We start from the raw sequence: 16,870 nt of genomic DNA on the forward strand, positions 1-16,870 counted from the left end.
GACGATTATGTGTGGTTTTAAGAGGCTTTCTATGCAATGAGAATATGGGGAGGTTGCCATTCGGACTTTGAATTAATTGTAGGGCTAAGGAAAATTATGTGTGAACATACTGAAGACTTGACAGAAACAAAAACAATATTAGAGAAGGGGTGGGGCGGTTAGTTTCACAAAAATTTAATGTAAAATAATTCACCATTTCCAGCATTTTAGGACAGTTAACCAATTTATTTTTTATGTGCATTTTTCTTTAAGGAAGGATCTATTTTTTGTTTGTTTGTTTTTTTTAGATGCTTGTATGTGGCTTACAGAGGTATTTTGTTGGGGGGGGCGGGCACTTGAACTTAGTGTTATTTTTAGGGTTAAAGAGTGTTTTAGGAGGAGACTTGACACATAACTTTAGTAGGTGGGTTGCTAACAGTATTTTGTTTTACTATTTATTTTTAAGTCATTATCAAGACTTCAAATATTTAAGTGCCAACTAACTGACATTTGTCTTGTTCTCAGGAAATGCTCAACAGTCAACACTATTTGTGCGTTTGTATTACTTGCCATAGAGGTACGAAAAAGTTGTCCAAAAAATAAAAAAAATAAAATTATAACAAATAAATATTATGCAAAGCATGTTTTTGTTTAATGTAACATGTTTATTCAGCTTGAAAAACATACAGTGCTTACCGATGTATTGAAAAGTTAAAAATGGCGGCCGACTATCTCTTTCACACGGTAAGTTTGGGAAAATGAGTTAAAAATAAAAACTAGACAAAATACTGTTAAAAACCTGCCGAATATATATCCGCCTATGTCACGGTAACATATATTGAGCGAGTTTCTAACAGTATTCTGGTATGCCCAAACTTACCGCCTCAAAGAGAGAGTCGGTCGCCATTTTAAATTTTCGAATACATTGGTAAACACTTTTTCGAGCTGAATAAAAATGTTACATTAAATATAATCACTAAAAACATATCCAGTTAGGTAGAAAAGTAACTTATCTTGCCTTTGATAACATTTATTTGTTATATATTTGTTTTTTGACAACTTTTTCAAATCTATGTGTATAGTAATACAAACGAGATTTTCATACATCTTTTGATTTTGAAAAAACATTTGTGGCTGTTCGCAGTAAAACATTGTTTGAATTCGCTGTTCAAAACTAATGTAATGAATAAAAGTGCATGCAAGCTATATATCTACAAAAGTTTACTTTGTTTTTTTAACCATGTTTTTAAATTTGACCAGAAATGTGAGAAATTATAATGGATTCATAATGGCGAATTGGTTGGGATTGTTGTTATTATACATTCTGAAAACCGAATAGTCCTAAACTAATGTTATTCTGATAACAAAATAGCTCTAATTAAACATACAGAATATTTATATTCATATTTTCATGTTTTTCTTAATTCGTTCGTGAATAAAAATTAAAAAACGCGTGTTGTTTATACTGTGCTATGACTAATACTACAACTGCTGCTGCTACTAATACTAACTTAATTTGATCAAACTCGAAAAATAAACATTTTTTCGGGTAGGTCCTTTTAAATTATTATCAATTACCGCGGTCCTACTAAACATAAAATAATACTTTTAATTGATAAAGATAGTAAAAAGAATGATTTATTTACTAGTGGGTGTCCGATGAAATTTTTTTTCAAAATGTTCGATACTCGTCATATTAAAGTCTTATTTTTAACACAACAAAAAAGAAATGGTCAAAAATATTTCGGACACTTGATAGTATTAAGATTAACACCTCTTCTGATTGGTTTCCAAATTTCATAACGGAATTCTTCATGGTACGGGCCTTTAGAAAACAGGGAGGGTCATTATAAAACCTTACCGAAAACACCATTTTATGACGTTCACATTTTTATCACTTTATTTGCTTAAAACTCTTAAAATATATAATGTACATTCATATTTATTAATTCATTTGAAAGTATATTCATTTCCGAACAAAACAGTAGTAATTTGAAGACTTGAAGTGCTTTGGTTCGAAAAATATGGCTATTTTAGTAGAACTACCTTGAAATCTGTAATTATCCAAAGCGTTTTTTTGTCCGTGTGTATTACTACTATTACTAGGCTATATCACCAGATTATAATAAATCTGTTTTTTTTTTTTTTTTTAAAGAAATGATTTGTTGAAAGTGTATGTTCCTTGGCCGGTGTAATATCAAATATTGCCCTGTAAAAATTGATTTTTTTTATCTATAAAAGAGAAAACCTATTTTTAAGATTGCATTTTTTTTGGTTTTCAATACTTACGCTTTGTACAGAAATTCAACCAATATCTAAGAACACTGCCAAACATATAAATTACCTTTGTGTGAACTTTGTAAAAGATAGGCTCAGCCATTTCAGAACCTATGAGGAAGCAACTCACACACACAAAGTGACTTTTATATAATAGTGTATATATATATATATATATATATATATATACTAGCAGGGAGACCCGACGTTGTCCGGGATCAACAAATATTTAACCCTCCTATATTTTTATTATTATCAAAATCCGTGAAATCGCCCAGAAGAAAGCTTCACATGCCTCCATGCAGTAACTTAGTCCAAAATATGCTATTCTACATTGTACTCTAGAGAACCTACTGTTTTTTTTATAAAATTATTTTATATAAACTTCTTTCAGTTATTGAAAAAAAAAACATTAAGAAATTTACGTGCGGGGTTTGAACCCACAGACCACATCATACAAAAAACAACAAAAAAAAAACACGCTATCAACTTACCCACATTAGAATTTTCATGGCTCATTGTTCTATCATTGTTGCTAAGCAACAACATGCAGGGTGAACAGAGAGTCCTTGGACCAATTCAAAAGTGGTTTATTAATAGAAAATTACAAAAATATAAGTTAAACATGAATGAAAATTATAAGTTAGGAAACCAAGAATAAATTCAAATTATTTATTTTCAATGTGATGTCCTTTCCTTTCGATTAGTCATTCAATTCTCTGTCTGAAGTTACCAACCGAAGCACGCAGCGTTTCCTGAGGTATTTTAGCCCATTCACTCAAAAGAGATGTCTTCAAAGCATCAACACTTGGATAAGCAACAGAACAGACCTTTGCCTCCAACAAAGACCACACCGAAAAATCCATGGGATTCAAATCAGGCGACGCAGGAGGCCACATCTCCTTACTCCAGAATCTTGGAAAATGACGTTGGCACCAGTCCTGAGTTTTTCTGGAGGTGTGGGATGGTGCTCCATCTTGTTGGAAGGTGAAAGGCTAATCTTTGAAGTGTTTCTTCATCTCTTCAAATGCTGGAACCAAAATATCGTTAACGTAGCAATCTGTGTTGATCTTAACCCCCTGCTCCACGAAAATCAGAGGCGACTTCCAAGATTTGGAGACTGCAGCCCACACCATGAGGGAAGACGGCTTTTGTCGGCGGAAAACTATTCTCACGGAGTCATCAATGTCTGCTGAAGATTTTGCGTAAACTCTGTCGTTCTGATTGTTAACAGTCGCTTCAATTGTGAAGAGTTTTTCATCAGAAAAAACGATCTCTCGCTCTGCCGTGCCAGCCTTCAGTTCTCCAAAAAGAAGCTTTGCTCTTTCAAGTCTCTTGTGCTTTTGGGCAGGTGTGAGGTACTGTCTCTTTCTCATCTTGTAGGGGGACAACTGGAGATCGTTTTTTACGATGGTTCTCATCGAGGTCACGCTCACATTCATGTCTTTAGCCATTTGTCTTGCAGATCTCTTCGGGTTCCTCTTTACCCTCTCTCAGACAGCTTTAATCACCTTCTTTGTTCAAGCAGTGCGAGGTCTTCCACTCCTAGGACGGTCTTCAGATGTACCAAGTTCCTTAAATCTGTTCACAACATGGTACACGGTGGATTTAGCCACTTTCAAGAGCTTAATAATCTCTGAGTTTGTCCTTCCCGCGCAATGAAGCTGAATTATGGCCTCTCGTTTGCTCATTTTCCTGAAAGTTTAAACAAAATTATTTTAATATTTTTGTTGAAAATAATTAGATCAATAGTAGACTAAATACTTACTTTATTCGAAAAGAGAAAAAGTGATTTTAACAATATTTAATTTTAAAACTAAAAATGGTCCAAGGACTTTCTGTTCACCCTGTAGAAAAAAATGGCTTAACCAATGGTAGATAAATTAAAATAACGGTTTCAGTGATCGATTATCGGTAATTATCAGAGGTATTCTGCAACAAAACTTAACTAAGATCACGCCCAGACTTATATACTAAAGTTCTATAAATGTTAAAGAAGATCTGTTTAGCCGTTTCGGAGTCTATAAAGAACGAACTCACACACACACATACAAAGTTGCATTTATATAATTGTAGATATATATATATATATATTACAATAGAAAAAATAGTAGAAATAATATCTACTTTTAAATTTTTTTTTTTTAATATCTTGTAATAAAAATGTTTTTTAAGCTTTACATTAAGATGTTTTGGTTTAAAAGTTTACATGAAATTGAACTTAAATTATCTAAGTTTGTATCAAAAGGGATTTTTATTCGGTATTCACCAGCAAAACTTCTACTAAAGAATGGAGTACTGCTGCCACATCTGGGCAGGAGCTGCTAAAAACAGCCTATCTTGCCTTAACAGAGTACAAAATAGACTTTGTGGCTTAGTGGGGGATGCCCTTTTCTCTTCCCTGCAACCTCTCTCCCACAGAAGAGACGTTGCGAGCCTGTCTTTGTTTTATCATTACTTCCATGGCAAGTGCTCGTCTGAGCTCCAATCCCTGATCCCCCCTCACCAATCTTTCACGATAAACACCTGTCTAGCTGAAACCACTGTCAAAAGTTTTCCCCACTCTTTAACTGTGCTAAAACCAAAACGTAGATTCCATGAACAAAGCTTCTTTCTTAGAAGTGCACGCCAGTGGAACTCTCTTCCTCTCTTCTGTCTGCCTATTTCCCACCTGACTACAACTTGGATGTCTTCAAGTCCAACATAAACAAATTCCTGATGAACCACCCCCTTAAGTAATACACTTTATCAAATCTCCAATACTAACGATTACTATGATACTATCCCATTGATTACTGTACATGCAATAACACTTATCCCCGAGTGGCTTCCAGGCCTTGATAAGTGGTGACTTCCCTGAAAAAAAAAACAAACAAAAAAAAAAAGCAGAAATCAAAATGAAACAAGTTGATTTAACTTAATCCAAAATGGTTGCATGCAGTGAAATAAAGTTTTACACACTCAAACCGGGTCTTCCTCAGTCTACCATACTTCCTAATGCCTGAATTATCTAGGTGTAAAATAAATAGATCAATCATGGGTGAGGGTTATTCAAAGTCCCTCTTTTTATTTCATTGAGATATAGAGGAGAGTCACTCTTTTTCATGTATTGCTCCACTTATCCTTGATATTCATCTTATAATTCTGAATGTTTAGCAAAGAGCAGCAAGTGTTAATTTTTTGAGTCTTGGCTTCATGAACCCTGTGAACCCTAACCATCAAGCCAAATGGGCTACTCATTATCTTGATTTCAAATTTTATTGATCAATTATCCAGATATAAAAAAAAATGATCAGAGTTTTAAAAATAAGTCAAACGTGTGTAATGTGAAATAGTTGCATATTTTACAAAAATGTAATTTAATAAAATAAAATTTGAAAAATATTTTATTTATTTTCTAGTTTCAACAGAGATCATCATTATTATAAATGATCTTTATTTTTTTAATTTCACAAAAATGTAGTTTGCTTTTGTAAAATTTGTTAATTTGGTAATTTTGTTAATTTCACAAAAATGTAGTTTTCCTTTTAGTAAAAAATGAAAAAAAAGAAGTGTATTTTAAATTGAAATTTATGTATAATTTGAGTCTCAGATATCATCAGAACCCTTCAAACCTTTCTTTTTATGTCCACTTGCTTGTGAGTAAAGTTTCACATAATCATCACTTTAATACAAAAGTTTTTCAGCATTTTGGAAAAATTATCACTGTGCTCCCTCTTGACAATAATCACATCCTTACATCATTTGTAGACATTTATGCTGACGACACTACCATTTATGGTAGCACATCTAAGACACTAAACGACCAAGTTCTCTCCAATTCTCTCTCCTCTGATCTTGAGCACGTAGTACAATGGAGTAAGGAGTGGCTGGTTACTTTTAATGCATCTAAAACCAAGCTTCTCTCTTTACATCATCAACATTCTGATTCACATCTGGCATCAATTGAAATGAATGGCTCTCGTCTTCAGGAGGCCTCAAGTTTTGACAAGCTTCTGGGCTTGACCATTACTCCTGATCTTAAATGGAACACGTACATCAAATCTGTTGCCAAGGCCGCTGGAAAAATGGTGGGATCTTTCTATCGATCCGGTAGATATCTCACTGCTGATGCTATTCTCTATCTATATAAGAGCCAGGTACGTCCAAGGATGGAATACTGTTGCCACATCTGGGCAGGAGCTGCTAGAAAGGACTTGTCCTGCCTTGATAGAGTTCAAAATAGACTTCGTAGCCTCGTAGGAGATGTCCTTTTCTCTTCCTTGCAACCTCTATCTCACAGAAGAGATGTTGCGAGTTTGTCTCTGATGTATTGTTATTTTCATGGAAAGTGTTCGACTGAGCTTCAATCTATGGTCCCCCCTCGCCAAACTTTCACAAGAAACACTCGTCTAGCTGTAAACACTATCAATAATTCCCCCCACTCTTTATCTGTGCCTAAACCTAAACGTAGATTCCATGAACAAAGCTTCTTTCTTAGAACTGCACGCCTGTGGAATTGTCTTCCATTTTCCTGCTTTCCGGCTAACTACAATATGGTTGTGTTCAAGTCTAACGTAAATAAGTTCTTGATGAGCCGTTCTATATAAGTTATCAAATTTACCAAATTTTCATTACTAATGATTACTATATTGTCCAATTTCTACTGTACACTTTTAACCCTTATCCTTGAGTGGCCTCTTGGCCTTGATAATGTGGTGATGCCTATGTAAAAAAAAAAAAAAAAAAATCAACTCCAACACCATGTGACGTCGTCTCCTTCTCTTTTGTCTTCTCTTCTTGTTCTGACTGTGTTGTCTTCTCTTAAACATTAGTGACTGGTTTACAAATATAAAAAATCACTGGTTTACAAATATAAAAAATCAAACAACCCAAAACATATTAGGCAGATATCAGTTGTGCTGTGTGTGTGACACCATCATCCCTCTAAACACTAATGTCCACATTTTAGTTTTCTATTGAGGCCAGATTTGTCAGTCGGTTGATCAATTCATCTCCCTATCCGCTCTGAGCCATAAACTTCCTTGCACTGTCTACAACTGTAAAACTATCATTAACTGTTCCAAACTGGTAATTGTCAACAGTTGCAAACTCAAAACTGTCCGTAAACTGTACCTCTATAAGGCAACCATTCGCCTATGTATGGAGTATTGCTGTCATATTTGGGCTGGTGCATCGGCTACTAGTCTCTCGCTCCTTGACAGGGTTCAAAAGAGAGTCGCAAATCTGATAGGCCCTAAACTGGCATCTAAGCTTCAGCCTCTGTCCCATCGATGAAACGTTGCATCCCTCTGCCTGTTCTACAAGTATTTTAATGGTGAATGCTCTGATGAACTGCAAGCACTTGTGCCCCCACGACGTGAACACCCTCGACAGACCCGACAAGCTGCAAAATCCCACCCCCACACTGTAGAAATCCCTAGATCTAAAAGATCTTTCTACTCCGGTAGTTTCTTCCCCAGAACCGCTAGACTTTGGAATTCCATTCCAGGTCACTGCTTCCCCAACTGTACTGACATGCAGAAGTTCAAGTGCAACGTGAACCAACATCTTGCTGCCCAAATCCCTACATAGTACCCCAGTAGTTGTTTCCCCTGATAGTAGCCCCCTACACCAAAGTGGCAATGTGCCTTGTTTGGGGTGAAAATGTAATAAAAAAAAACAAAAAAAAAACTGTTGTGAATCTTAATCCCACTCTTAAAACTATTCGTAAACTAATTCTAAATATGTTGACATCTCAGTTTGGTCCTTCGTCCTAGCCACTGCCACACCTTGATTAACCATCCTATTTTGTAGCACCTTTGTGTGTGCCCCACCCCATTGTTTTTCTACTAATCTCACCCATACTTTTGTTCTGCTGATCAACTAGTTCCTCTTTTTTTTTAATACTTCCTAACACTTTAAGGAAAGGGAATTTATCTTTACTTGGCCTTTGACAACTAAATATTTTCATTTACTAGCTAAATAGAAAAGTTACTAGCTAAACCTATGTGATTTTTGGAATATGATATCTTTGTTTCATGATGAGTAAATCATAAAGATTTTTCTGTATTTTTTTTGAATAAGTGTAATTCTAAATTCACAGAATTTAATGTTGAGACTTGAATGTATAAACATCTGAAATTTTTCAGACGTTTTTTGAACAGCCTTCGTTAAAAAGAAGAGTATATTGTTTTATTATACCATTTATTGTTTGAATAATTTGTTTTTGCTCGTTTTATTTAAAAAAATAATAAATGTTGAAAAGACATTTTTCACTCAGTAACCAGCTTTGGAAGATTGTCCGGTGAAAAAAAAAACACAATTACCAAAAGATAAGCGTTTTATTATTTTTAATCAGTAGGAAAAGTCACTCACAAATGTGACTGTTTCACTCACAATGTAAAGCCCTGAATATTTCCATAGTATCACAATTAATTGATCTTCCTGTTATATTGACTAATTTTTTTATTTTTTAATTATTATTTTTTTTTTTTCCTTTGTTTCAGGTTAAAAATGTATGAGGTGTTCTTTACACTCTTGTTTCGATTTGATCAGAAACACTCAGAGAAATTTCAGTATTTGATCGACATTGAAGATGATTCTGTGATTAAGGAACAAGAGGACAACATCTGGACGACGGTTGCGAGTTACCTGAAGAAAGCTTCACTCGATAGCGGCAAAGAGGTTGGGATTTTAATGTCACTTGAAGAACAAGAAGTGATGCTCTTACCAATCAATGAAGTGAACGACAGAAGTTGTAAGATTCGACGACAGCTCTCGTGTCTACGCTCACAATCGCAAGTGATGGACACACCCATACAGGATGTTTCACAAGAAGCTTACACCCTCAGATCCTGGCTTCAAGTCAATTTACAGGAGCGTTACCAAGTTTTTTACAAACCTGATGATGAAGTTATCGGTCTATCAGATCTGGAATCTTCCTGTACGAGTCAGTTGTATATATATTTGAAACAGCACGCACTCAATACGAACGCGGTAAATGGCGTCGGTTACAGCAAATTAAACATGCTGGATGTTTCTGATAAAATGGATTATGTTTTATGCATTGGTTCCGTAAATACGGATATTGTGAATTATCTTAACTATTGCGAAAAGGCTCTTCTCCAATTCATCACGCAGCTTGAAGACCGATGTACGACCATTTATTGTATCCTAGACATCGGTGAAGCAAGAGGCATCTCCCAGGCATTCCAGATTTTACCCAAAAATGAAATATGGCAAGGACAGGTTGAGGTTTTTAGCGCTGTTGTTCCAGGAACAAAATTAAATTTTTGTGTTATACTCAAAATTGTGCCTTCTCAAATGACATGTAAGTATTTTTTAATTTAAAAAAAATTATTTTTACCACAGACAAGGCATATTGCCACATTGAGATGTAAGGGGTGAAGATTGAGTTTAGGGGTTAGTTATTGCCACTGAACATAAGGAGGTATTGTAATTAGGAGCATCCTAGGGGTTAAGTAACAATATAATATTGCATTTAAATTTCTGCAAGTTGATACAGTAAAGGGAGCAGGAAGGTAATTCCAAAGCAAGCAGTCCAAAGAAAGAAGCTATTAGAGTAGAAAGTTTTCTGACATACGAGAACCTGGGGTGAGGTTTTGCTGGGAGTTGTGTGGCATGATATTGGTTACATTTAAATTTCTATATGTTTGCACTGTCAGGAAAATAGAAGACAGAAAATTAGAATCTGTGCATGGAAAGAAACAATTATTGTAGAACGTTTTCTGGTGTCCAAAGACCACTTCAATGAAGTTTGGTTGATTGTAGAATGGGATATAACTAGGGTTGTGACAACAGCATATTCTTTTTATTGTTTTGACTTTTGAGTATATATCCATTAATATCTTGATATGTTTTTATATAGACTGATGTGGTTCTCGGTTGATTGACCATGTCTTACTATGGCGGATATATACTTGAGAGTCAAAATAATGAAAAGAATATTTTTTTGTCACAGCCCTAAATATAACTGCAACAAGTTGATCTGAGTACATTCCATTGAGCACAGGGATGCAACATTGCAATGATGAGATGGACTGGAGTATTGTGGGACCTATTAGGTTAGAGACTCTTTTTGCACCCTATCTGAAAGATAGACAAGTGGTTGGTGCATTCAGGGATGAATCTCCAATTTGGGATATTTGTGGAGATAAAAAAATAAAAATAAGCAAAACTTATAGTATATTCTCTCTAGAGAGCTTCACCACATGATTAAGAACTGAGCTTCCGTCTTGGGGATGATTGTTCTATTGTAACAACATGTATGGATAAGCATGTTATAGTGACGTACTTGTGAAATACATAGTCAGGGCTTTATTTTATTTATTTATTTATTTTGCATCCTCCCATATACAGTGCTCAGTTTTACAAATGGTTGCTCATCTGGTACTGGCCAAACTCAACATTGCTTTTTAGTGATCTAATGAAACTGTCATGTCAACGTGATTTTGCTGTGTTCTCTGAATTACTGCTTATTTATCATTACCCCAGGTTCAACTTTGATCTAAAGTGGTAGTACCTGTATGGGTAAATTTGACCCCAAGCATTATCACAAAATTGCTTTGGACATCTTTAAACAAGGTGAAGCCCCAATTTGGGAGTTTTGGGGTGTGCAAAGTTAGTCCTTAGTTACTACTATTCCAATACCTGTCAGGATTCCATCTATGGGAGAAATAGAAGTTTTTCTTGATATAACATTAAACTACATTGGACATCTTTGGACAAGATGTACATTTCTACAGCACTCCAAATCTTTTCCATCCTTTTCTGTTTACCTCATTTCAACTGATGCAACTTTTATAGTACCTTTTGAATTTTACAGTTCAAAGTACAAAATAGTTAACATGTTAAGAATGTGCTTTTAAATAATAATGTTATTGTTTCAGAAAGATAAGGTAAACTGCATAACTACCAAATATGGTTATGTGGGTGCATAAAAAATGGGGGCCCTCGCCCTATTTCATATTATTTCTGAAGTGTACAGACCATATCTTTTTTTTTGGGGGGGGGGGGGGGGAGATATGATTCTCAAGTTCCATGCACTTCTTACATCTTTTGTTTATTGCATTTTTAGCTAATAGTACCAAATTCTTGTCCAGAAGTTGTTTCTAAATAATAACATTATTTTAGCACCGTTTGTAAACTGCAGAAGTACTCCATATTTTGATACTTCTACAGTGCTAATTTTCACAGGATTTTCAAGGTAAATTCAACTTTTACTGTATCTTTTCTTTGCACTATATCTCCATCTATAATTGAATGTAGATGTCTAAGCAGATTTTGGTACTTCTGCAGTTTATGAACCGTGCTATTTTTATGGATTGGATTTTTCAAATGAAATTCATTTTTTACAGTATTTTTTCTTTACTAAATTGTTAGCTGAAAGTGCAGAACAATTATCATGCGAAGAATGGCTTTCAAGCTAAAAACATTATTTCAGCACGATCTATAAACCCCATAACTACCACATGTAACTTTGTTAAAAAAAAAAGTACATAAAATCGCCTCTACTATTTCTCTGTGAATGGACATGTGTAAGCAGTACTTCTGCAGTTTAAAATCCCTGTTGAAATAACATTATTATTTAGAAACACATCAGAGATACAAAAAAATAATAAGTAAATAAAAGAAACCGCCCTGTCCCCATTTATCTGTAAATACGTAACACCATTTTGGTACTTCTGCAGTTTATGGACCATGCTAATTTTTGCATGGGATTTTCAAATTACGTTCAATTTTTATGGTAAGTGAAATACAAAATAAGATTGGTTTCATAAATAATGTTATTGTTTCAGTGCAAATGTAATTATAATTTTCATTTGGAAATTGTTTTATACAAGCCTACGTTTTTATTAAATTAGAAAACTATACAATAAAATAAAGTGAAGCTTATTGTGTTTAAGTTATCACCATAGATCAGTACACATAAGTAAAATCACATAAACAAAATCCTGCTGAATCTTTCAAAGTTGGGCCTGTAATTTCTTGAGTTAATCTATCTACCTGGGCCATGCTGTGAGACAGGCCAGCACACACACACACACAGATCTCGGTTGGTTTCAATAAAAAGCAGGGCAATGTTCGCAACTGGTTTGGCTGCACCATACCCAGCGTTACAATCCTCAAAGGAAGAAAATTAAAAAAAAAACAAAAAAAAAAAAAAAACACACACACACACACACACACACACACAAGTGTAATATATATATATATATATATATATATATATATAAACATTTTTTTTTTCAATAAATATTAATATTTTTCTATACCTACAGACACTCATTTTTCATATTTACACACAATCATCAGTGCATAAATATGAAGATTACAGACTGACAATGATTTCGTTTGAACAAAAAATATTTTATTGAATTTGTTTAAGTGTACTTTGAATTCTCACAGAAACACGTGTAAGTTTTCTTTGCTGCAAAATTGACATTAAATATTAAGTCACACTATATAATATGACTCAGATCTGTCATTTTATTTATATATATTACAGACGGAGAATGATCTCGTTTTGATAAAAATATTTAATTGAAAAATCACTTGTGCTTTTATAAATGAAAAACGTTAAAAATAATGATTAAAATTTTGATTGATTGCATGGTTTAAAAGATTTGTGCTCAAGAAGAATCCTCATATAGTTTGATTATTTTTTTTATTTTAACTTTTTCATCCCAAACAAGACTTATTGCCACTTGTATGTAAGGGGATACTATTTGGAATTATGTACAATTGGGGACTATGTGGGAAGTTGAGCAGCAAAAATGTTTGTTCAAATTACATTTAAATTTTTGCAGGTTAGTCAGTCGGAGAAGCAGGAAACAGGGAGGGAATTACAAAGTCTAGCAGTCTGAGGAAAAAAGGTTATTAGAGTAGAAGTCTTTTTGGCATCTAGGGATCTTAACAATGAAGGAATGGGATTTTGTTACTTATCAGATTAGCCGTGGATATGTATGGTGAGGAGGCACAAGTGCTATAAGTTCATTAAAGCATATTCCATTAAAGTACCTGTAAAATAGGCACAGGGATGCAACATTGTGGCAATGGGATAGGAGTTGGAGCTTGGTTAACCTAGTAGATTAGAGACTTTTTTTTTTTTTTTTTTTAGACTTTGTCTAAGAGTAAGAGACTAGTTATAGAAGCACCAGCCCAGATGTGGCAACAATACTCCATGTGGTGGCTTTGTATAGATATAGGATACTCTAAATTGTGAGTAATTTTCTCTCTATATATTATTATTATATAAGTATATCAGTAGCAATAAACATGAAAAAATTTAAATGGCTTAAAATATTTTAATAATGGTATATATAGAAAGAGCTTGATTAGCTAAGAAAGAATCTTTTTAAATTTTTAAAATCCAATTAAAATCAAGGAAGTTATGACTATTTTTATGCCTTGCACGTTTGAATATTTTCCCCTCTATATGCGTTTTGTCACATTTTTTACACTACTTTTTCAGTAAAAATGTTATATCTTTGTTAAAACACAAGACTAAGCAATGAAATTTACCATATAAGTGTATTTTTGTGCAAGGAATCTGAATATGCTACTGAAAATCTCCAGAAATGAATGATTTCCAAATAATCTGTAGTAAATTCACATAAATATGCTGCGATTGCTTAAAAATGACATGTATTCATTAAAAGAAAAGAAGTTAGAGAACTCAAAGTTTAGTTGTAATGCATTTTATGTGCCAAAAACTGAAATCGAAATCTAGGATTGGTTAAAAATGAATATATTGCAATATTTCTTTGGTATTATTGTAGATTAATACCTTCTGTTATCCCTCCCCATCTGACCACTTCTCCAAAATATGTGGTTCTACCTTTTATTAAAATTATTTTAGAATTTAATGTAAAATGATTTCCCATTTTGAATCATTCGAGTGTTTTAGGGCAGTTACCTCCCCCTCTTCCTATGATTAATAAATCCTGGGTATTTTTTTTGTATGTTTATTTGTTTGTTTTCTTAAAGGCGATTATACGTGGTTTTAAGAGGGTCTTTGTGCAATTATGAGAAGGTAGGGAGGTTCCCACTCTGACTTTGGGTTAATGATAGGGCTAAGGAAAATTATGTGTGAACATCCTGAAGACTCGATAGAAACAAAACAAAAACAATTTTAGAATTTAGAGTGAGGGTTGGTTTCACATAAATGTAAAATAATTCACCATTTCAAGATGATCCTAGCGTTTTAGGACAGTTGACCAATTTATTTTTTATGGGAGATTAATCATGTGCACTTTTCTTTAAACGTTTTTTTATGGTTTTTTTTACGCTTATATGAGCTCACAGAGGAAGTTTGTTTAGTGAGGAGCTCTGCCACTTGTACTTAACGTTATTGTTAAGGCTAAAGGTTTTAGGAGGCTTGCCACTCATACCTAGCATTAGACATAGAATTAAACGAGTTTTTTTTTTTTTTTTTCTACAAGGGTGTTTGATACCCGTTGTGAAACTTTACAAGAATCATGACACACAAAAATAAATGTTATTTAAAAAAGTAACGTCCCTCTAACAGAAAACATGATGCTTGGAAAAATATCAAATATTTTTGTCCCACCTATTTGAATATAAAAAAAGAAACAAGTTTTTGCTAAAGCTGACAAATTGTTAAAAATTTTGAATTCATGTTATTTGGATTTTTAATTACATTTCATGTGTTTTTCTACCGTTTTTATTTTTTTAACTGGGCACCTCCTACAAATCTTTCAATATTGATTATTTTTTTTTAAATAACCGGGTATATTAGTTTCCATTCGATAATAATTCACTGAAAACATTTTTTAAAGGACGAAAATTAGAAGTGACCGTTCGTACACATGAACTAAAACAACCGTATTTCACATCTTCGCTTGTTCAAATATTTTAAAATTTAATACTACCCAATTTTTTTAAATATTTGTATGGTTTATAGCAAAATAGCTCTAACTAAACATGTAAGAAATTTTTTTTATAACCAGATTTTAAATTAAAAAAAAAAAAAATCGATCTGGAATAAAAACAAACAAAAAAAAACAAAACGTCTGTTTACGCCATGTTATTGCTGCTGCTATTACTAATACTACAGAAGTCTTGATTCAAATTCATAACGATTTTTTCGGATATTATGTTTTTAAATTGGTACGTACCACTAGAGAAAACACTGTCCAATCATTTTTTTAATGAATAAGCATAGTAAAAAGATTGTTTTATTTAATAGTGAGTGTCTGAAGAAAATTTTTTCAAAATTTTCCATATACGTCATTTCGAAATCTTTTTTTTAATACAACCAAAAAACGATTGCTCAAATGAATTTTGGACACTCGAAATTATTAAAAATGACATAATTTCCAAATTTCATTAAAAAATTCTTAATAGAAACACAGTACGAGTGTTTACAAATCAGGGAGAGGTCGTTACAAAATCTTACCGAAAATGCTGTTTGATGATGTTCACATTTTCATCACTTTATTTGCTTAAAACTTTAAAAATATATAATGTATGTTATTTACTAATTTATTTGAAAGTATATTCATTTCCGAACAAAACGGTGGTATTTTGAAGACTTAAAGTGCTTTGGTTTTTAAAATATGACTATTTTAGCAGAAACCCCTTGAAATCTATGATTATCCAAAGCGTTTTATTGGCCATGCGTATTGCTAATATTAGCAAAGATTTTGATACACAAAAAGAAAGATGTTTCTTTTTTTCTTTTTTTTCATCTATGTTTAGATATAATGGTGCAACATCTTAATTGATATGGCGTTGTCTTGCATGATAACCAGAGAGATGTGTTGGAATATCCAAGCGATCTTGAGGTTCGTTACCAAGGGAGGCATAAATTAGGAATTGAGTTGATTTGTTGTTCCTTTGTTATTGTCTTTAAATTTTTAATACATTTGTTTTGTGTATTTTTTTTTTGTTTTTGTTTTTTTAGGTGAGAATGGGAATCTTTCTCAAACAGAAATTTGCACGCAGAGGATTTGAAACAAGAGATTGGCAGTTGTTTTTGTAGACTTGTAAATAATCTTGGATTTTAGAAATTAATCGACTTGTATTTTTTTTTTATCATCATTTTTGATTTTAAGAAAGAATAAAATATTTTTCTTTGGTGCTAAAATGAAATATCCATTGCATAATCTGTTTTATTCATTTTTAATATTTTTTTCTATGAATTGCATAAAACTTGTACATGGCTTACATGAAGTCTAAAACTGTATGGAGGGGGGGGGCAAGTTTGTTATTTGGTCTCTCATTTACTTGCCTCTCCATGGAGGCAAATTTAGACAAGTTTTTTTTTTTTTTTTTAATATTGAGAAAACAGGCACTCTGGATTAGAACAAAAACGTAAAAAAATTGCCTCAGACTAGAAGGATTTCTCTGTCATTGACAGAGAATAAAAAGGATGAAGTTTAGTATCAGAATAGATGCTATAGTTTGCAGTTCTTGTTCAGAATCCCCCCTATATTAAAAAAAAAGCAACAAAGATAAAGAAAATTATTATGTATGTATCTGTGACAAAACAAAAAAATTACATTCCCAAAATCATATAAATTGATCAAATAGTTTTAGTTTTAAATAAGAAAATCAAATTTTATGGATAACAGAAGAGCAGCTATCT

The 16,870-nt window shown here is 33.1% G+C and overlaps 1 protein-coding gene across 3 annotated transcripts in view; it reads left to right on the forward strand.

Annotated features, from left to right (window-relative positions):
• Positions 1–16,380, forward strand: part of LOC145295957 (uncharacterized) — a 118,363-nt gene extending 101,983 nt beyond the window's left edge. For all 3 annotated transcript variants that reach the window (XM_080141863.1, XM_080141862.1, XM_080141864.1), the window contains 2 exons: positions 8,745–9,568; positions 16,187–16,380. In XM_080141863.1, the coding sequence (XP_079997989.1) occupies positions 8,745–9,568; positions 16,187–16,236 (874 nt within the window). In that variant the 3' untranslated portion in view covers positions 16,237–16,380. The remainder of the gene's footprint in view (positions 1–8,744; positions 9,569–16,186) is intronic.
• The last annotated feature ends 490 nt before the right edge of the window (positions 16,381–16,870 follow it).

This window comes from Euprymna scolopes, chromosome 16 (genome assembly GCF_053919585.1).
Source record: "Euprymna scolopes isolate OS-2025 chromosome 16, ASM5391958v1, whole genome shotgun sequence".
Classification (NCBI taxonomy): domain Eukaryota; kingdom Metazoa; phylum Mollusca; class Cephalopoda; order Sepiida; family Sepiolidae; genus Euprymna; species Euprymna scolopes.